The following is a 22,926-nucleotide window of genomic DNA, read 5'->3' as shown; positions in this document are numbered from 1 at the left end:
TCCTTAACCCCAAAACATGGTGACACTGGAAGCATTTTATAAGAGAAAATATGGATTTCAGATGATATTTCATTTGACGTATACGCAAAGGAATTGACAGTTGAATAAATGAATTCCTTATACAATGGTAATAATTATTACAAATTATCACGTTAAAAGACACCTTTTGCATACAATAAAGCATTTTGAAAACCAGAATGATAATCAGCTGTTTTGCCGTTGTAATAACCTGTGTTATTGTGCCATGAGGAGGAAAGGGTTGTATAGTTTTCGATTTTCATCTTCTTCGAAAGTCGTCTGCGATTTTTACAAAAAATCGATTAATCGAAAGTCAAATTTTTTATCCCTAAAATCGGCAAGAAAAAATTATAAAATTATAACCCGAAAACAATAACAAACACATTAGAACAACACACTATTTAAAAATAACACAAACACGTTCCATAATAGACAATTTTCTATAACAAAAACATCAATTAAAACAAAATTCCAAACAGGCATTAGAAAAAGCCCTTTACGGAATGAACATTTGTATGAAGTTAACACAGGCAACAACAGCTGTCATTACTGAACAGATTCGTCGTTCTGAATCAGAAGTGGAAGCGGGCCAGGAGTCGAAACCGTAGGAAAGGAAATTATGTTAACAGAACCGGTACGGTGCAACATAAATTGATGAAGGCGATGGTTTAAAATAACTTGCCCGTAAAAAATCGATGTCTTAGGAAAGCAAAAGAACACTACCACTCATAAAATGGCAAAAGAATCTTTTCGTGAAAGACAAATGCAAGAACTGGAGGTGATAAAGGTAAACATAACAAACTACATATATATACTACCATACATACATATATTTATGTACATATATAGTTTTTTCATTAATGGGGGTTATGTTTCAAAGTGTATCTTTTAAATTAAAACGCAATTTGTTTTCTTCTCTTGTAATGCAGTCAATTTTTGGCAACGATGTTGAAGACTTACGCCCCTATAACAGCAGTGCCACACCTTCACAATGGAAACCAACAGACATTCGAATTATGTTAACCCCGTTAAGGGACTCATCAAATGGTCAAGCGGAGGCTTATGTTCGTACTAAACTTCATGTGGTGTGTCCCTCTAAATATCCAAAAGTGTAAGTAAGGACAATTTACAAATAAATTAAAAGTATATACATAATAGATATTGTAAAATGCAGCAATTGTTATTTACATTTAGATTGATTAAACATTAATGCTTGGATGGATTTATCTTTTGGAACAAATTTCGTTTACCGATCCTTCGGTAATTTAAATCGTAAGTTTATTTAATTGGAGGCCTTCGGCCGGCGAACAATATTTTGTCTGATATCAATGAGTGCACCTCGATTCATAATAGCTATATGATATGGGACCTACTGTTTATCACCGAGCATTTCTACTAAAGCGCAATAAACCTCCTCGTGGTTCTTTCCATAATTTCTCAACAAGAGATTAGATTTTCCATAGCTGAGGATATTATTAAATTTCGAATTATCACATTTTTTCCGCTTTCTATAACTCTTTCTTATCAATTATTTTCTTTTGTTTTATTTTTACAGAGCACCCAAAGTAACAATTGAGGAATCGAAAGGTATTTCCGACCAACTCATAGAAGAATTGCTCCAGGAATTACAACAACAATCTCAAGAATTACGTGGTGAAGTTATGATCTATGAACTAGCCCAAACGGTACAAGCATTTCTACTAAAGCACAATAAACCTCCTCGTGGTTCTTTCTATGATGAAATGTTACAACAAAAACAACAGCGGGAACAGGAGTTACTTGATATGAAGAAGCAGCGAGAAAATCAAGAACGGCAAAATCTCATTGAAGAAGTTGAGAGACGTAAAGAAATGTTTAAATCAGAGGCTAAAAGACGCGAGCCACGTCGCAGTATGAGCGAATCAAATCATCGACATCCTAGTTCATCGGAAAGCTCAGAAAGTTCTTCACCATATTATCGAGGACAAATTTATCCCACAAGATGTGTAGAACATCGTAATAGTGAAACGCTGTATTTCCACAAGGTGGGACGACAAATAAGAAGAGGCAGCTGTTTGGGTCATTCCCAAAAAGGTTGTATAGCATATACAGGTATTGATATTGACACCGGCCAATTGGTTTATATCACCGAATGGAATATTAAATATTCACAAATTGAACAACATTGTGGTGGCAGCGGTAAATGTCTATGGCTCAGCTCAGAACCAAAATGTTCTGGTAGTCATCGTGTTGATGACATTATAGCTTCCATTGAGAAACAAGTTAGCACTTTGGCTCAGTTGCATCATAAAAATCTCATACAATATGAATGTGTGTTGTGCATTAAACGCAAAGAAGGATTGCTGGTATATTTGGTACAAGATTTTGTATTTGGAACAAGTGTTTTTAGCATTTCATCTGCCTTGGGCTGGTGCATGGATGGTGTACGAGGTGTAGCCAAAGGTATATTGGAAGCTTTGGTTTTCCTACACAATAAAGGTGTTTCGCATAGCCATCTATTGGATACAACGGTCTTTATGGACAATAGCGGTGTTATACGGGTAACTGATTTTTCAATTGTTACAAATTTATTGGAGCTCATTGGAGGTTCGGGTGAAAGATCAACTCATGGTGATTTACCAGCGCTGGGAACACTGGTTGACAGTTTAATGAGTACCCACACACCGGAAATGCGAGATTTTATAGACAAGTAAGTAGTGTGAATTTTTCATAAGAATTATGGATTTGAATTGTGATACTTCAACTCAACTTTTTATACCCTTCACCATAATATTGAGGGTATAATTAACTTTGTCATTCCGTTTGTAACACATTGAAATATGCGTCGGAGCCTCCATAAAGTATATACATATATTCTTGATCAGCATAAAATTCTAAGTCGATATAACAATATCCGTCCCAGCAATATTTAAGATAGAGCTTTATAATTTGATATAATAAGATGAGTTGACTTGCTCAGCTTGGATCAGGATGAACTTTTTTACACAGGTAGGTCTCGCCTCCCTGATCACGAAAATATATATTTTTTGGGAAGTCCACAATTCCCATGATATGTTCTTCTGAAGTTCTGTAAAATGCCTTATTAATGGCCGGCAACTTTTAGAAAAATTTTCAATTTAAAAGATATTTTGTTCCCTCGACTGAAATTTGCTCCTGTCTATTGGAGAAAGTCGTAAATCCCCGGCTATTTAAGAAAAATTTACGTTTTTTAAGAAAATTTTGTTCGCGTAGCATGCCAGCTCAACTTGTTCCTCTATTACTCTTACGAACTTATAGAACAGTAACTCCCGATTTTCGGTATTTTGAAGGTTTCAGCCACAATATCTTACCAAAGTAGCTGAAATTTAGTATTTAGTCTTCTTTGGGGCTACAAAACTTTCCCCCAGAAATTTTTTGCTATAGTTCCACATTTTGATATAGCCCCCATAGAACGTTACCCGCCGACTTACGGTATTTTCTCACCGAAATGACTAAAGTTTCTTATTTAGTCTTCGTTGGGAGCATTAAATTTTCCGCCAGGAATTTGTTGCTATAGGTCCACGTTTTGATATAGCCCTCATAGATTGGTAGCTCCTGATTTTCGGCATTTTCAAGGTTTACCATAATTATCACACCGAAATGGCTTAAATTTCGTATTTCGTATTCGTTGGTAGCATTAAAGTTTCCGCCAGAAATTTGTTCTTATAGGTCCACGTTTTGGTATAGCCCCCATAGAACCGTGCCTCCCGATTTTCGGCATTTTCAATGTTTTAGCTTTATTATCACACCGAAGTGGCGGAAATTTCATACTTATTCTTCGTTGGGGGAGCATTAAAATTTCTCCTTGAAATTTGTCGATATTGGTCCACGTTTTGATATAGGACGGTATTTCGCGATTATCGGTATTTTCACATCGTAATGGCTTAAATTTCGTTTAATCTTCGTTGGGAGCATTAAATTTTCCGCCAGGAATTTGGTGTTATAAGTCCACGTTTTGGTATAGCCCGCATAGATCAGTACCTCATGCTTTTCGAGGTTTTAACATAATTATCATACCGAAATGGCTTAAATTTCGTATTTATTCGTCGTTGAGAGCATTTTTTTCCAGTACCTCCCGTTTTTTATATTTTCAAGGTTTTAGTCACATTATCAAGCCGAAACGGCTGAAATTTGGTATTAGCGAAGAGTAGCTAGAGATATACATTCCTGCAGAGATTTGTCGATATACAGATATGGCCAAAATAATAAGTACAAACATAAGTATGCATATTTTTCGTTCAATTCAGAAAATGTATTCACTGTAAGACAATGTTCAGTTTAAATTTAAGTTTTGCAACATAAATGACACTTAAAAAATAAATTTTGCGTAGATCTTCAAGATAAACAAACTTCTAAATGCGATATTAAGAAAAAAGTCATAAAAATTGATGGACAAAATAATAAGTACATTTTGGAAATCATTAATTAATATTAGTATATTCAATTGTTTTAGGATAGATTGTAATTTAGGATGTTTATATTATTAATATTTGTTGCTTCCACCTTTATTTTGACCTACTTTTTGTATTCTTTTTGGCATATTGCTTAGAAGTTTGCTGTAATTTTCAAAAGTTATTTAATACCAAACTTTTTGAATAAAATTCCAAATTTGATGTTTATTTTGGAACGATTGTGTACCAATGCGCTATTTTAAGTGTCCGCAAAGGTTTACTATTGCATTCATATCCGATTACTGCATAGGCGAGTCAAGTTACTTCATTATATTGTCCTGGAAACCATCCTTGACATATAGGGATGCATTTTTTGGACCGTAGTTCTGTTGAAAAATCCATATAAAAAACAAATTTTCTTCTGTTAGTAGCAACAATGTGTTGACCAATATGTTTTTGTATTGGAAATGGGTCCCAGCATCTGTAATGTCATATATTGGATAAAGACCATACCAGGAAAAAATAATCAGTCTCACACCATTAGGTGGCTACCTCCGTGTTTAATTGGATTTTTGTAACTATTGTATGAAATTCCTCTCCCTTGAGATTGAAATTCATCTTGCCGTAATTGTTACCGAATAAACTTATTTTATTCATATTTATTTCAATGCTCTAGAGAAAATTTCGCCAATTTTGTCCATGTAAGTTTTTCCCGACCGACCCATATCATTGTTAGCTAAGGAAGACCTCGTCAACAAAATTTTTTTCCGAAACATTTGAACGCCTTTTGTTAATTATTCTGGTAATTTGGTAGCCCCTAGTATTCTCCGAGCTATTCGGGTGAATATAACATTACCTATGCCAACAGTACTTACCCAAGATGAGTTTAATAGGTCTCTAAAGCGAGAGCAACAATGGGTCTATCGACTGTTTATTGTTGCCTTTTTAGGCCTACACCGTGTTTTTTCAGTTTCATTTTGGTTTCAATGTGTTTTAGAAAAAAACCCACCTGCTTTTCCAGGGATTTGGCTATTATCGAAAATTTTTTCCCTCATTTCTTAATTTTTACGCCAATCTCCCCTCTCTAGTGTAATAGTGCTCATTTCGTCCCATCAAGTAATTAATTTTTATTTTATTTTTGTCTAATATTATTAGCACAGCTAAATTACTTACCAACCTTTATTAAAATTTACTCGGTTATTGGTAAATAATAAAAAATCCAAAATGTACTTATTTTTTTGGCCAACAAAATTTTGAACTTTTAGAAAAAAGGGGCACAAAAACAAAATATTACAAATTTTTTGCGTTTTTATGCTTGTAGCATCATTTATTACGAATAGAAGTTTCGAAATGTAAAGCACTTCACATCGTTTTTGGGAAAAAACTGATTGTGGAGCACACAATCAAACATAAACTATGATGTACTTATTATTTTGGCCATATGTGTATATCCACGATTTAATATAGTCCACATGTAACGGTACCACCCGATTTTTATTTTATTTTGTGGGTTCTTTTCCACTGCTCGGAGTTTTATTCTGTTTTGGTAGTAACACCGTGGCGGAGGAGCTTAGTACTAATTTTTTCCATTTTGCGTCAACTCTATGTGGAGGGTAAAAAAAGTTCGTGCCGGCCGTACTTAACGCGTTTTTTAATTGTTCACATTTTATTGTGATTTCTTTGAATACCATTACAGATGCCATTCTGATCGTACATTATCAGCCTCGGAACTATTGGAACATCCATTTCTACGATGCTCTCTATTTACCAATGAAGATAAAGAATATCAACATGTAACCATGGCTTTGACCACACACAAAGCTCAAGGCGGTGGTGGTGTTGGTGGCAAGCCTTCTCTAGCTGTGGCCCCACTCAACTTAAAACAACGCAACAACGTAGCAGCGCAACCGACCACACCGCAGGCATTAGCACCATTTTCCATACCATCTCTACCCACTGCACAATCTCGTTTGCGCACTGAATTTGAAGTTCTTATGTATTTGGGTAAGGGAGCCTTTGGCGACGTTCTAAAAGTTCGTAACATACTCGATAATCGGGAATATGCCATTAAACGTATACCCCTGCCGGCACGTAGTAAACAGCTGTACAAGAAAATGACTCGAGAAGTGGAATTGCTGTCACGTTTGAACCATGAAAATGTGGTACGTTACTTTAACAGTTGGATTGAAAGTGTCAATGAGGAAGATATTGAAGAAATGGATAAATTAGTAACCGGTGATTGGTCCATGAGTATGGAAAGTATAAAACCACCAAAATCACCACAAGTTGTTAATGTAACGGGGGAAACGGAAACAGATTCATCAAGTCTATGGAATGGTTATATACCCCATATGGATGATTCCGATTCAGATGGCATTGAATTTGTTGATTCCAACGGGGAAGTGGCAGTTTATAATGATGACGAAGATGACGATGATGATGTGGATGAGGTGGATTCTGAAATATCAAAAGTGTTAACTCCTAAACCGGTTATGCAAATTATGTACATACAAATGGAATTTTGTGAAAAATGCACCCTACGTACCGCCATAGACGACAACTTGTATGCAAATACTGATCGCCTTTGGAGGCTATTTCGTGAAATTGCTGAAGGTCTATCGCATATCCATCAACAGGGCATAATACATCGAGATTTGAAACCTGTAAATATTTTCTTAGATTCTCATGATCAAATAAAAATTGGTGATTTTGGTCTAGCCACAACTAGTTTTTTGGCTCTGCAATCATCACACCAAGAACATAACTCGCAGCAACATCATGCCTCACAAATAACTTCTATGGAAGATGGCACCGGAACCGGCAAAGTGGGTACCACTCTATATGTTGCACCTGAGTTGACTGGAAATGCATCAAAATCAACGTATAGCCAAAAAGTTGATATGTATACGTTGGGTATTATACTCTTCGAAATGTGCCATTGTCCCTTTGCCACAGGCATGGAACGAGCTGAAACTATTATAAAATTAAGAAGTCCTAATATTGTTATACCAGATTATATGTTAAAGAATCCAAAAAATGAAAAGACTGTAAAGGTGGGTAAACAAAAATACTACGTACGGCAAATATTACCCAAAAATAACAATCGTAACAAACGTGTTTTTTGTTCATTACAGCTTCTTCGTTGGCTTTTAAATCATGATCCCTCACAGAGGCCCACGGCCGAAGAACTATTAGTTTCCGATTTATTACCACCAGCCCAGCTGGAGGCTAGTGAATTACAAGAAATGTTAAAGAATGCTTTGGCCAATCCCCAGAGCAAAGCCTACAAACATATTGTAGCACGCTGCTTGCAACAAGAAAGTGATGAAGTTCTGGAACATACCTATCATATGGGAGGTAGTCGTGCAATGAAATCATGGAATACTCCAGTTGTTCTCGACAGTTTAGTAACCCTCAGTCCTTTGATTGAATTTGTCAAGGGTAAAGTCGTATCGCTATTTCGTAAACATGGTGCCATTGAAGTAGATACGCCCCTTATGTCTCCGCTCACCAAACACACCAATCATTGGGTGAATCCTGTAAAACTTATGACCCACTCAGGATGTGTTGTTGTTCTGCCAAGTGATTTACGGACCGAATTTGCTCGACACATTGCCATGAGTGGTGTTAATATGATACGTCGTTATTGTGTGGATCGTGTCTATCGCGAGGAAAAGGTTTTCAATTTCCATCCAAAACAAAATTATGAATGTGCTTTTGATATTATATCACCGCATTCGGCAAGCCATTTGGTAGATGCTGAGCTTCTATCATTGGCCTTTGAAATAGCTTCGGAAATTCCCAATCCAAGGGAGAAGAATGTTATGATACGAATGAACCACACCAACCTTTTGCGAGCCATTCTCCTATACTGTAATGTTCCCAAGGAAATGTATGGTGATCTCTTTGCAAGCATATTGGATTTCATTGAAGGGCGTATATCCAAATTTCAATTCTATTCAATTGTCAACAGCATTATGGAGAAGTCAAGGACCTCGGGGTCGGCCTTAATTGATTTGCTGCTTGCTAATTTCCAAATGAGCGGTAAAAATAGTGCCGATGATTCATCATTGAGATCTTTGGTAAAGGGCAAAGGTGAGGCTGCTTCCCTGGCTAAGGGAGCCCTTAGGGAAATGGAGTCCATTGTTTTATTGGCCCAAAGTTTGGGTGTTAAATGTCCCATACACATTTTTGCCGGTCTACCAATTAACTACGAAAGGGCTGCAGCGGGGGGTGTTATATGGCAAATGATTGCCGATGTCAAACCCAATCGTACATCCAGACCCTCGGTATTGGCTGTGGGAGAACGCTACGACAGCATGTTAATGGAATTTCAAAAACAGGCGCAAGGATTTAATCCCAACCTACCAAATCGTTGTATAAGCGGAGCTGGACTTTCATTTTCATTGGATAAACTTGTGGCAGCAATGGGTTCCGAAGATGCGCAGAAATGTCGTACCATAGAAGTGGGTGTTTGTGTATCAGGTTCGAGGCCTCCCCTAAAAGATGTTACCTATATTATGCGTCTTTTGTGGTCAGCTGGTATACGTTGTAGTTTTATTGAATCTTTAACCTGTAGTGGTGATGAGTCCCAAGATTTGGCAAAATTGGGAGCCAGTCATGTTATATTGGTTGCCGAAAATGGAGCTTTACGTATACGTTCGTGGGAAAGAGAACGTTTTCAGGAGCGTCATGTTACCCGTTCCGAATTGGCGGATTTCATACAAAAGTTATCTATGCGCCAAGATAGCACCAGCAGTACATCCAGCGAATACTATTCCAATCAACCAACAAATTCAAGTGGGGGCTTTGGTGATGGTCGAGGCGCCAGTGGCGGCGGTTATGGTAGTTATGGCAGTCGTGGTGATAATGTTCTAAGCACTTCAGCGTCGGGTACAAATGTTAAAAACATTATTAGCTCCAGCAGTTTAAGTAATTTACCCAATATTCAAGTAATATTTTCATTAACACACGATAAACTATCGGCAAATTATCGTAGGAGATTGGAAAATCAGGTGAGGGTTTTTATTATTAATTTTTGTTGGTGTGTTGAATATTGTAATGATTGAGTTTTTTCTTGTGTAGGTTACACAACAAATGTCTTCCACCCTGGCTCAATTTGCTAAAACGGAAAGCATTGCTGTCTTGGTGGTGGAATTATCTCCTTGTACATTGAATGGCATTATTGCAGCTATAAATCCTCGAGCTGTGGATCGAAAAGAGACTGAACAAGAAATTAATGGTGTAATTGATAGGTAAGCTTGTTAATTACTTGTCAAACCTGTAGTGCGATTGTCTTAACTCATTTTTGTACCACTTCTCCATAATAACTGACATTTTTCTATTTCTCTTCATTGTAGGTTCCCTAAAAATCGTCGTTATATTTCTGAAATATGTGATGAAATTGTAGATTATATTAACGATTCAAAGATAACCGTAGTGGCCTTATATAGTATAACCGATTCATATTATCGTGTTATTATATGAAGCAGAGAAAAGATGTTGAATGCAAATCAACTTTCGAAAAACAATAAACATTTCCCGAAAAATGCATAATGGCATGGCATCTTTTGATTGTAACAACAATTTAAGATGTTTGTAGAAACATTGCCTATCATTACAATCCACGCTCAATCATGGCAACTTTAAAACAACTCCTACAAAAATTAACTAGCAAACATGGCTGTTTGTAACTGAAAGGAAAAGAGAACTTCACCACCTCCTAACAATGAAGATTTTAAAATATCCTAGTAAAACCCTATCATATCTTCCAACATTAAAACACTCTTATTAATAATTTCTATAAGAATTTTTAGAAATAAGAAAATATTTAATTATTCATTTGATATTTGAGTTAATTCATCATTTGCAATTGTTAATTTGTATATCATCGATTACATTCATACAAGGGTATTCATTCATATTTTCAGTAAATAACCCATTCATCAAGTTGAAACATTTAATTGTTACTTTTTTTAGATCTATTTTGCATTTCCAAGATATGCAAAAGTTTTATTTTAGATTTTTTTTATACATTTATCTAAATAACAAATGTAAAACATTCATTTTTTATTGAACAAAATCATAAATTAAAAAAATATTATAAAATAAACAATTAAAAATAACTTAGATAATGACCCTTATTACGGTTGGCGCTGTCGTATCCAAAATTGCAAACTGACGTGTCGTAACGTCTAATTGGTATTATGTATGTATTTGTACAAAAAAGCAAAAATTAAAATTTTTAAAGAATTCTTTTACCAAATTCAATAGAATTATTAGTAGATCATTTTTAAACTATCAATTCAGAAGAACAACTAGCCTTACAGTTTTTACAATCAAAATTAGTGTTCGGCGTAGACATTTTTGTGGTCGTTGGCATAGTCGTTGTCGTAGGGATATTTTTTGATACCACGTAACATTTACGACAACGACAATTTTTATCTCAGACAAAATTAAAAAATATTTATTTTTTAATTGTAAAACAATTCGTTTGAAATCATCTCTTGAACAAAAACTAATGGGTCGATTCCGTATTGCGAGGCGAGTCATGTCGCGTCGTCTATCGTCTCTGTGACAAAATTTAAAAAATGTACTACGCAAAGCTATGGAAAATAATCGTCGATAACGAGTTATCGATGAAGTAGCGGAGCATTTTTTGTTTTGATTTCAATTAATTAGAAAAAAAAATATCAGAACAAGTTGTATACAAAAGTTATAGTTTTCTAAAATGATAAGCTCAGTGGAACTATTTTTTGATGATAGTGAAGAAGATATAGTTAACGTAGCATCTATCAGACGACACTTAAGATGTAAATCTAATCCTTTAGAATTGTCATCAGTATTGTGAGTTTGTTTGGTTTCCAACATTCATCAAAATAAAAAGGCAAAATTTCAAAAAATAAAAAACAGGCTGAGCCCGGCTGGGATTTGAACCCACGTCCTTGAAAAACATATCAAAAAATGTTGTCATGGCGTGCTAGCGTTCAAAGCCAACTCATAACTTCAAAGTCAGCGCAAAAAGCGTTTGTCATGAAGAATACATTTCTGTGGCCAAGTATCCGCGTTAATGTACAAAAACACATTTGCATTTGAAAAACGATAAGTTCTAGGACAGAGAAGCCATTGCATAGTCGATACGTCCGAAGATTTGCTTTACCACCAATGAAACCAGGTAACGTAATTTGGTGACTATGTGGGTTCGAGTCCTTGGCTTTCCTTTTTCACTTGCAAATAATTTCAGATCATCAAGCTTAACTCTAAACGAGAAAATTAACAAAAATCATTAAAAATGATCTTCGCCATAAAAAGGCAAAATTTCAAAAAATAAAAAACAGGCTGAGCCCGGCTGGGATTTGAACCCACGTCCTTGAAAAACATATCAAAAAATGTTGTCATGGCGTGCTAGCGTTCAAAGCTAACTCATAACTTCAAAGTCAGCGCAAAAAGCGTTTGTCATGAAGAATACATTTCTGTGGCCAAGTATCCGCGTTAATGTACAAAAACACATTTGCATTTGAAAAACGATAAGTTCTAGGACAGAGAAGCCATTGCATAGTCGATACGTCCGAAGATTTGCTTTACCACCAATGAAACCAGGTAACGTAATTTGGTGACTATGTGGGTTCGAGTCCTTGGCTTTCCTTTTTCACTTGCAAATAATTTCAGATCATCAAGCTTAACTCTAAACGAGAAAATTAACAAAAAAAAATTCATCAAAATAGTTGTTAATTTTTTAGGTTTAAAGCCTATTTTCGTCTTCCAAAAGACGCTGTTATTTATATAGTAGAGGCATTAAAAAATGACTTCAAAAACCCACAAACCAACAGCAATACAGCCACTCCTTAAAGTGTGTGCTGCTTTAAGGTTTTTTTGCAGAAGGAAGTTTTCAAAAATCCCATGGCAATGACTTTAACCTCGGGATGGCTCAACCCACATTGTTAAAGGTATTAAGTGAAGTTCTGGAGTTAATAGAGGAAAAACTGTGTAAAATTTGGAATGTTTCCAAATTAACAGAAGAGGAAAAGCGTCAAAATAAAAACTATTTTTATTCAAGAACAAATTTCCGGTTGTCGGTTGCATTGGCGGAACACACGTGCTTATAATGGGACCAAAGGAAGATGTTCGCCATTTATATCTGAATAGAAAAGGATATTTTAGTATAAACGTTTTGTTGACAAGTAATATTTTACCAATTCTGAAAAAAACTAAAGTGTTACTTGTTTATTAGGTTTGCGAATCAGGTTTGTTTGTTGCGGGAGGGCAGCTAAGGCTGATGAATGCACACGATAAGATTGTTGAAGCAAATTGAGCATCTTGAAAAGCTTATAAACGATGCCGGCTGGCAGGATAGTATCATATGGGGAGTTCTAGTTGTATAAAAAAATATCGATCACTCCACGGTAACAACCCCTTTATTACAAATTCCAATGGGAGTTTGATGATTTGGCTGTCCACATATTCAAGGCAGGTCCAAGTCAGATGAAGAGCCCCTCAGTAAAATTTCCACCGAAATGAACGTTCGTGCTAAAATAAATAAAATAAATGGCATTAATACAACATATGCGTAATCGAATAATAATGTTTACAAACCATGTCCATGTTACATTGTATTCTATTGTGAATGACCGGCCGCAATGCAAAACAATAGAACACACAGACGTACACACTCCACATTAATCAAATTTGCTTTCCCACTTACGATGGTGCTGATACTTGTGAACAAATTCTTCTTCTTGAGACTTGCTGTTTCTGGGGTATCGTGGTCCACACGGTTTTTGTAGTATTTTTCTCTGATTTTTCCTCAGAAGTATTGTTTTTCCTCGGCAAAGGGCTAAAGTAATGTTGACGTTGATTTATTTATCGTTGATAGGGATCTATTGTCCGTAATACATCAACAGCTGTCAATATATAGCTGTCACCTGGTCGGTACTAAAAAGTACAGGGTAGTCATGTTCCATCCCTGAATGATAGCGTATGGCCGACTGGCAGAAAAAAATAACAAATTAAATGTATGAAAAAAATAACAAAAACTAGTTTGAGGAAAAGGGCAAACTGTAGGTTTTCACTAATACTAATGATTTAGGGAATTTTTGGAAGAAAGTGCAATCAGGGAAAGTCTGCATATAAAAGAGAAATGCGATGGGAAAACGTCCAGAACATTTTTATATATTCCGGTGTGGACGAGTTTCGTGTAACAATTTAAAGAGACAATTAACAATTGTTCAAGCTTAAGAAGTTTTCCTTGTGATTAGATAAGGTGCAAGAAAAAGAAAAGTGAGTTTGTGATGAGAAAAGTGTTTGATAATAGGACTGAATAACAAAAATATGTTAACGTTCTATTTAACAGGAAAATTTCTTGCACAGTGATAGCGAGTGATAACCATAAGCGAGCAGTTGGTGAAGATTGTCGTCATCAGCGTATTACCATTGACAGCTTTAAAGTGGAAATAATAGCTAAGTACAACAGCCTTAAGGTAGGACTGAACACATTAATTCTTTGTAATCGTGGAACGAGTATAATTGGATCGGCAAGTGATTGGCTTTATATTTGGTCTGTTCCTTTACTTTGAAAGTGGTAAAACCGGCAAAAGTAGCAAAAGTTGTAATCTGCTTCCATATGAATTGTATGGTGTCTGAAGTAAAGGAACGCTTTTCGAGTAAAAAGTTGTAAAACTTGAAGATTCTTGCACGTAAAGGAACAGAGCTATTATTTTAATCTATAAGATTCAAATTTTTGAGAATATACGTCCGCCGGAAAACGCAAAGCGACTAGCCAATCGCTGCCGATTAAAATTTTTATGGAAACACCCTGTATCAGCCAAAGCTCTGTTCTAAATACCAGCTGCTGAGTACTTGTAGCTGCGCCAAACACCTAGCCACGACAGTTCTAGCAGTGGAAACTAACAGTGTTATACGCTGTAGGATAGTTGTATGCCAGTAAGCTTTTTTCATCAGAAATTGGTATAAACTATAATAAACGACTAAAGTGGCATAATTAAAGATTAATGATCACCAAATTGAAGTCGTCAGTTAGGCGCATGTGGAAAATCGGTGATTTACGATAAAACCATCAGATAGTTTTTCTTAAATTTTTTGTTTGCGTTATTATACTTACTTGACATTATCTTTTGTTAATAATTAATTTTATATTATTTCGTATACTTTATTTAATTTTTTTTTTTGATTCTCATAAACGACTTTTTTTGAATCGTTCGTTATAATAGACTTGTAAAGGACTTTACAACCGTAGTGATAGGGGTAGGATTATAATAGCTTATGGGACTGAAGTGTCCTAGTCAACAGGTATAGACCTCTAACTGAGCTCAATTAGGGATTGAACTGTGACGTATAGTAATCGGGGTCGGAAATTTGGACCCATAACCCTATCTCGACAGAGTGTAGGTTCTATTCGTTGAGTTACAGAGTAACGTAAATTTACCTTTATATTGATCGAAATGACTAGCTAAATATATGTTTTTTTTGTGTTCTCTTATATAATATTTATGTTTTTTTTATCAATAAAACTATGTTATATGTAAGCGTGAATTAAGATGAATATGGAGTAGTGTTATTAATTTGGGAGGGGAAAAGGTTGTAAGAGGGAGGTAAGGGAAAAGGAGTTTGTGGGGTTCACGTAAATAGGAGAAAGGGATTCGTGGACCAAGGATGGGAGGGCTGTGTGAGGGTCTGACCACCAAGGGCCCAAGTTCCCCATAATGTTCTCCGTGTTTTGTTTTGTGTAGTGTCTTTGTGTATCAAATAATGAAAGTTCTTGTTAGACCCAGAATTAGGTTGGCGGGTTGAGAACCTCCTGAGACCGATAGCTAGTCGGATGGCCGACTTAAACCTAGCGTGGTCATAACAGAAATGGCGCCCAATATAAAAGAGTACTTCGAAGATCATATAAAATATGATTTAGGAGTGAGTTTGAGTAAGTGCAGTATCAACTAGGCACTTGGAAATAGCCAACAATTTAGATGTAATAGCCCAATGACAAATTTAGATCGAAGTTAAATACACCTAACTGATATTGCAGCCAGTTTCATTTCAATGAAGACTGCTAAATGTGCAATATTAGATATAGATGTTTTGACGTAAGACTAGATTTAGATAATAAAGGGTCAGTGCAATACCTAGTTCGCGTAGTGTAACTAAGTGTTTTTTGTAATCGACCTGTGACCTGTTTTCTTTTTGTAATGTTAGTGTCTGGGAATATCTATTAGTTAGAATTGGAGGTGAGCGGAAGTGATATCCATTGTGGTTAGAGAACCGCAAGACTGAGTATCCCTCGCGAAATACCACGATAGCTTCGTTTGTAGGAAGATGCAAACAGTATGCCGTGGAATCCAAATAACATATTAGATGTTCCTTAAATGTGTTGTTGATGTGTCTATCTAGAACATTATGATGGAAAGGAACACCGTTAGTATAGGAAAAATTAGATGAGAATAATAGTGTTAATATGGAAAACTCTCACCGTTGTCCCGACCGATAGGGATAGACAGCGATGTTGGTGTGGTTTCGCAACGATGGGAGTTAGAAATATTAATAACATTACTCCTACAATTTCCCTCTGAAAAGACAACCAAAATAACCTCCCATAAGATAGAACGAATTTAAGTTAAAAAGAACGGAAAATCTTGCGAATTTTAATCATAATAACTACATACTAAATACATTGACAGAATATAGCGTGAATTTATAGTAATACGTAGCTTGCCCAGTAATACGCCTAAGAATAGTCCACATAAGAATAAGCTTCGAAAACAAATCATAACGTTACATATTCCTTGACAGTGCATTTTCTTCCCAAAATCAGTTATTTTTCTGCGTAGCGTCAACGCATAAAACAAACCAAGGCTGGTAGTTCTTGTTACTGGTATGATCACTAGATCCAAGACAGCTACGAAAAGAATTTGGCCTCCAGCGTTTGATGAAAATCCAGGACATCATAGTATTGAAAATAAGAAGACAAAGATGTCCACATCCGGATCTAATGCAAATGACAAAAATCCACAAATTAGGGACCTGTCAGGCACCATCATGAACCGCCCAATACAGGAAATCGGTAACAACCAAACCCAGTCAGCACAAGTAGGCAATGAAGCGGGGACTGAACGCTTTTCGACCCCGTCGAGTAGAAGTTTACCCAGTGAAAAGAACCTTGAGGAGAAAGTGAAGAATATGATTAGTAGTGAGGTCGAAGATATAAGAAAAACTTTAAATACCTTAGTCCAGTCTATTCAAACGTTGACCATGAACGTTCCAAACGTAAATACCCATAGAGGCTCAGAAGAACAACCGGCAGCGTTAGTTGAAGCATCGGGAGGGAATCACCAGTCGACAGAAACGATGTCCAACAGTAGCCATTACACTCGATCGGCTATAAACGAGCCAATCCGAATCAGAGTGGATAAATTTGGTATTAATTATGACTCGAATCCCCTGAAGCTCACAGTCGAGGAGTTCATCTTTCGTCTGGAAAGTTTGCAGGCACAATACGAGATACCATGGGAAGAGATAGTTAGAGATTTTAGGGTATTGATATCGGGCCCAGTTTTGGAGTGGTTTTGGCAGTGCCAGAAGATTCGATCCTTCTCGAGCTGGATACAATTAAAGGATGCCCTCCTATGCCGATATCAGTCAACAAAAAATCCGTTCGAGGCCATGCGAGATTTAGTGGAGCGCAAACAGATGGCTAATGAAACCGTAGATGCGTATTTCCATGTCATGGGTCAACTTCGATCTCGTCTATTACATCCTGTAACGGATCAAGACATGATTAGCATAATCAAAGTAAATGTTAAAGATAATATTAAAACGGTTGTTTACCCAATGACGATCGCGACCGTGGAAAAGCTGAGGATAGAATGCAAGGAAGCAGAAAAGAATTTTCCGAGACGCGATCCAAGGCCTGCATTATCTCATCCGCGACCAGGTAGACAGGTGAACGAACTAGATTTTGATAGCTATGATTATGATGAACCAAATCCACAACTAGAGCCCTCTGAGAGTGTGTCTGCGGTGCGATTGAACACTCAAAGTAAAATAGTAGTTTGTTGGAACTGCCGTACTGCTGGTCATGTGTTTATGGATTGCCCATCGACCGAAAGAAAGGTCTTTTGTTACAGATGCGGCAAGCCAAACACTACTTGTCCCAAGTGCCCCAACTGCAAATCGGGAAACCCGAAGAGGGGCGTGGAGAATGCGGGGGAATCACGCCCGACAGACAACCCCGAGATATAGGGCAAATTCAAATCATTCCGAGGCTTGGTTCTGAAAAGAAAGACCAAATTAAAATGGATACTGATCTCCATATTAATAACCCTTATGCTAGGTTGAGGCATCATATTCCATTGGAGGAAAGAGAGAAGAATTATAATCAAGTAAGAGAGAGGATATTTGGCACAGGTGAGCAGGAGAGTCGAAAAACAAAACGCATTCTAAAAATACGGCAAAAAACGGCCGAACAAAGAAAGATAAAACGATTTTTGGTGGAGGCAATTGTTAGAGCGGATATGAACAATCCGGACCCCCGTCTATATGCCCAAATTCTGCTGAAAGGAAAGAGTCTAAAGGGGTTGCTAGACAGTGGAGCTTCCGTGAGTCTTCTAGGTAAAGGATGTAGGGAGTTAGTGGAAGATCTAGAAATTGCTGTGAAGCCCGTATGCCATAATATATCGACTGCTAGTGGCCAAAGGTTCAGAATTGTGGGGAGGGTAGAGGTCATACTCGAATATAAATCCAACCAAGAGGAAATGACTCTGTACTTATGCCCCGATTTGGAGCAAACACTCTATTTGGGCATTGACTTCTGGAAGAAGTTCAATATTGCTCCCGAATTGTTAGGTGTCAATGAAATCAATATAGAGAGAATAGTCGAGGAATATAAGAACGATGCCGAAAATCACAGACTAAAGCCGCATATATTGAGTGAAGAGCAACAGCGTAGATTGGATGAAGTGATAGAGGAATTTGATACCTTTGAGAAAAAGGGGTTGGGGCGGACACAGCTCGAAAAGCATACTATAAAATTATTGGAGGGTGCTGAGCCAGTGAAGGATAGGCACTATCCTATGTCTCCCGCGGTACAACAGATTACGTATGACGAGGTAGACAAAATGCTAAAATTGAAGGTGATCGAAGAAAGCGAAAGCCCGTGGAGCAATCGCACCACGGTAGTCAGGAAACCGGGTAAAAACCGCTTCTGCCTGGACGCGAGGAAGCTGAATAAGCTTACGGAGAAGGATGCATATCCTCTCCAAAATATCGACGGCATACTTAGTCGAATCGACGAAACTTTTTATATAAGTAGCGTCGATTTGAAATTCGCGTTCTGGCAGATAGAACTTGAGGAGGAAAGCAAAAAATATACGGCTTTCACGGTACCGGGACGACCCTTGTACCAATTTCGCGTCATGCCCTTCGGGCTATGTAATGCGGCTCAGCGGTTGTGCCGCTTAATGGACAAGGTCGTCCCCGCCAGACTGAAAGAAAACGTATTCGTCTACTTGGACGACTTATTAGTCATATCAAGCGATTTCGATCAACACCTCAATTTGCTAAAAGAAGTTGCCCAATGTTTGAGAAACGCAAATTTGACAATAGGTTTAAAAAAATCGCAGTTTTGCTTTAGGGAATTAAAGTACCTAGGTTTCATAATTGGGGGTGGGATGCTCAAAACAGACCCCGAAAAAGTAGAGGCGATTAGAAAAATAGCTGTCCCAAGAAATCCAAGGGAAGTGCGGAGCTTTTTGGGTACCGCAGGATGGTATCGGCGCTTCATAAGGGATTTCGCCACCATCTCGGCACCCTTAACGGATACCCTGAAGAAATCCAAAAAGTTTAAGATGACTGAAGAAGCTATTACCGCTTTTGATAGACTGAAGAAAGCTTTGACCACGGCTCCGGTATTGCGCCATGCCGACTTTGGTAAAAGATTTTATATCCAATGCGATGCTTCCGATTATGGAATCGGAGCAGTACTATTTCAGCTCAATGACCAGGGGGACGAGCACCCCATAGCCTTTTATTCTCAGAAACTGAACTCAAGCCAGAGAAACTACAGTGTCACTGAGAAAGAATGCCTTGCGGCTGTTATGGCAGTGAAAAAATTCCGTCCATATGTGGAACTAATGGATTTCACTGTCATAACAGACCATGCAAGTTTACAGTGGCTGATGAGTTTAAAGGATCTGAGTGGGCGTCTCGCCCGCTGGTCATTGCAGCTCCAATCGTACAGTTTCCAAATCGAGCATCGCAAGGGCAAAGAAAATGTGGTGGCGGATACATTATCCAGGCTTCCAACGGTCGAGGAACTGGATCTAAATCAAGTATTCGACTTCGAAACAAATGAATTCGAAAGCCCTGAATACGAAGCTCTCAAGAAGAATATAGAATCAAATCAAGATCGGCTTCCAGATATAAAAATTAAAGATGGCATGATATTTAAACGCATGAGGTCTGATGAAAACGAAATGTTAGGCGAATATGAATGGAGACTGTGGGTACCAGATTCACTGACCCACATTCTTATTGAAAAGGCCCATGATGCCCCCACAGCAGCTCATGGTGGAATGTCTAAGACCTTGAGCCGCCTAAGGCAACAATTCTATTGGCCAAACATGACGTCACAGGTCAGACAATACGTCGGCAAGTGCACAACGTGTAAAGAAACAAAGAGTGTGAATTATAGAACACAACCAACGATAGGCAACGAAGTGAAGACAGAGCGGCCCTTTCAAAAACTCTACGTTGATTTTTTGGGGAAATACCCTCGCTCAAAAAGTGGCAACGCTTACATATTCATCGTCGTAGATCATTTCTCCAAATTTGTTTTTTTAAAATGCATGAAGGAAGCTACGGCCTGTAATGTCGTGAAATTTCTTGTGGAGGAGATATTTCGAAAGTTTGGAGTTCCTGAAACTGTGCACAGCGACAATGGTGCACAGTTCAACTCCAAACAGTTTAAGGACATGATAGAGGCATATGATATAAAACATATGCAAACAGCACCATATTCACCACAAGCTAACGCGTCAGAACGGGTTAACCAATCCGTTCTGGCTGCTATCAGAGCTTATATGCAGAATGATCACAGGGACTGGGATCTCTACATGTCGGAAATAGAGTGTGCGCTTCGGACCTCGGTACATGTGGCTACAGGCGTGACACCCTTCTTTGCCTTATTTGGCTACCACATGTACTCGAGCGGGTCCGATTACAACTTGGCAAGGAAGCTACAATCTCTAACTGAACACGAAATACTTAATCTTGATAGAAATGATCGTCTGTTACTCATACGAGAGAAGATAAAAGAGAACATGCATAAAGCCTACGAGGTCAGTGCCAGACGCTATAATGCAAGAGCCCGGGTGACCAAATTTGTTCCCGGCCAAGAAGTATTCCGTAGGAATTATATGCTTAGTGATTTTCAAAAGAACTTCAATGCCAAGTTTGCAAGAAAGTTCACAAAAGTTCGAATAAGCAAGTCCGTCGGAAATAATATGTATGAGGTCGAGGACCTCCAAGGCCGACCCTTAGGTGTAGCGCACTCAAAGGATCTTAAAATGTGATTAATTCTGTGATAAGCCTTTTGGCAGTAACCCGACTGTGATACCAAAGTAACTACGTGCAATATAGGATAAGTGCCTGTTGTGAATGTCCTATGTGTGTAGTTATAAGTTTTACCTTGATAAACTTACCATCATATCAACTTACCATCACAGTCACTGCCATATAATTAAATTACGCATGCCACCTCGTGGATACATAGTGATGAGTAATCCCAAAACAACACTAAAAGAAGAACCAAAGTAAATGATCTAATATATATACCTAGTACGAATATACTTCCCTAAAACTTAGTTAACATAGGCCCGGCTAATGAGACGTCAGGGTGTGGGAGTTCCCCACGTTGGGTTTCACGAATCAAGCGTCATCAATTCATATCCAACCCTCCGCACACCGCCTATTTCATCACAGGTTAGAAATAGTCGGAGTTTTGTTGCGGGAGGGCAGCTAAGGCTGATGAATGCACACGATAAGATTGTTGAAGCAAATTGAGCATCTTGAAAAGCTTATAAACGATGCCGGCTGGCAGGATAGTATCATATGGGGAGTTCTAGTTGTATAAAAAAATATCGATCACTCCACGGTAACAACCCCTTTATTACAAATTCCAATGGGAGTTTGATGATTTGGCTGTCCACATATTCAAGGCAGGTCCAAGTCAGATGAAGAGCCCCTCAGTAAAATTTCCACCGAAATGAACGTTCGTGCTAAAATAAATAAAATAAATGGCATTAATACAACATATGCGTAATCGAATAATAATGTTTACAAACCATGTCCATGTTACATTGTATTCTATTGTGAATGACCGGCCGCAATGCAAAACAATAGAACACACAGACGTACACACTCCACATTAATCAAATTTGCTTTCCCACTTACGATGGTGCTGATACTTGTGAACAAATTCTTCTTCTTGAGACTTGCTGTTTCTGGGGTATCGTGGTCCACACGGTTTTTGTAGTATTTTTCTCTGATTTTTCCTCAGAAGTATTGTTTTTCCTCGGCAAAGGGCTAAAGTAATGTTGACGTTGATTTATTTATCGTTGATAGGGATCTATTGTCCGTAATACATCAACAGCTGTCAATATATAGCTGTCACCTGGTCGGTACTAAAAAGTACAGGGTAGTCATGTTCCATCCCTGAATGATAGCGTATGGCCGACTGGCAGAAAAAAATAACAAATTAAATGTATGAAAAAAATAACAAAAACTAGTTTGAGGAAAAGGGCAAACTGTAGGTTTTCACTAATACTAATGATTTAGGGAATTTTTGGAAGAAAGTGCAATCAGGGAAAGTCTGCATATAAAAGAGAAATGCGATGGGAAAACGTCCAGAACATTTTTATATATTCCGGTGTGGACGAGTTTCGTGTAACAATTTAAAGAGACAATTAACAATTGTTCAAGCTTAAGAAGTTTTCCTTGTGATTAGATAAGGTGCAAGAAAAAGAAAAGTGAGTTTGTGATGAGAAAAGTGTTTGATAATAGGACTGAATAACAAAAATATGTTAACGTTCTATTTAACAGGAAAATTTCTTGCACAGTGATAGCGAGTGATAACCATAAGCGAGCAGTTGGTGAAGATTGTCGTCATCAGCGTATTACCATTGACAGCTTTAAAGTGGAAATAATAGCTAAGTACAACAGCCTTAAGGTAGGACTGAACACATTAATTCTTTGTAATCGTGGAACGAGTATAATTGGATCGGCAAGTGATTGGCTTTATATTATTTTAATCTATAAGATTCAAATTTTTGAGAATATACGTCCGCCGGAAAACGCAAAGCGACTAGCCAATCGCTGCCGATTAAAATTTTTATGGAAACACCCTGTATCAGCCAAAGCTCTGTTCTAAATACCAGCTGCTGAGTACTTGTAGCTGCGCCAAACACCTAGCCACGACAGTTCTAGCAGTGGAAAC

The 22,926-nt window shown here is 37.6% G+C and overlaps 1 protein-coding gene and 1 long non-coding RNA gene across 2 annotated transcripts; one reads left to right on the top strand and one right to left on the bottom strand.

Moving 5' to 3' along the window:
• Positions 1-301: 301 nt before the first annotated feature.
• Positions 302-10,549, top strand: Gcn2 (eukaryotic translation initiation factor 2 alpha kinase Gcn2). Its single transcript, XM_073959191.1, has 7 exons — positions 302-805; positions 948-1,129; positions 1,574-2,707; positions 6,124-7,480; positions 7,562-9,442; positions 9,513-9,682; positions 9,788-10,549. Exons 1-7 carry the CDS (start codon positions 752-754, stop codon positions 9,912-9,914), a joined length of 4,905 nt encoding a protein of 1,634 aa, XP_073815292.1. The 5' UTR covers positions 302-751; the 3' UTR covers positions 9,915-10,549.
• LOC141388809 (uncharacterized) lies at positions 10,221-13,355 on the bottom strand. Its single transcript, XR_012408939.1, has 2 exons — positions 13,020-13,355; positions 10,221-12,953 (listed from the first exon to the last, which is right to left on the bottom strand). It is a non-coding gene; the product is annotated as an uncharacterized lncRNA (long non-coding RNA).
• Between the last annotated feature and the right edge of the window lie 9,571 nt (positions 13,356-22,926).

This window comes from Musca autumnalis, unplaced genomic scaffold (assembly GCF_047663935.1).
Source record: "Musca autumnalis isolate F117 unplaced genomic scaffold, ASM4766393v1 scaffold_1, whole genome shotgun sequence".
Classification (NCBI taxonomy): domain Eukaryota; kingdom Metazoa; phylum Arthropoda; class Insecta; order Diptera; family Muscidae; genus Musca; species Musca autumnalis.
The sequence above is the reverse complement of the archived record's forward strand: the minus strand, read 5'-3'. Positions and strand labels throughout refer to the sequence as shown.

Bases quoted from the DNA above. Each gene is read 5' to 3' on its own strand.
- Gcn2 (XM_073959191.1), top strand. From the start codon at position 752: ATGGCAAAAGAATCTTTTCGTGAAAGACAAATGCAAGAACTGGAGGTG. The intron at 1,130-1,573 runs GTAAGTAAGGAC...TTATTTTTACAG, and splicing joins CCCTCTAAATATCCAAAAGT to AGCACCCAAAGTAACAATTG. The intron at 7,481-7,561 runs GTGGGTAAACAA...TGTTCATTACAG, and splicing joins AAAATGAAAAGACTGTAAAG to CTTCTTCGTTGGCTTTTAAA.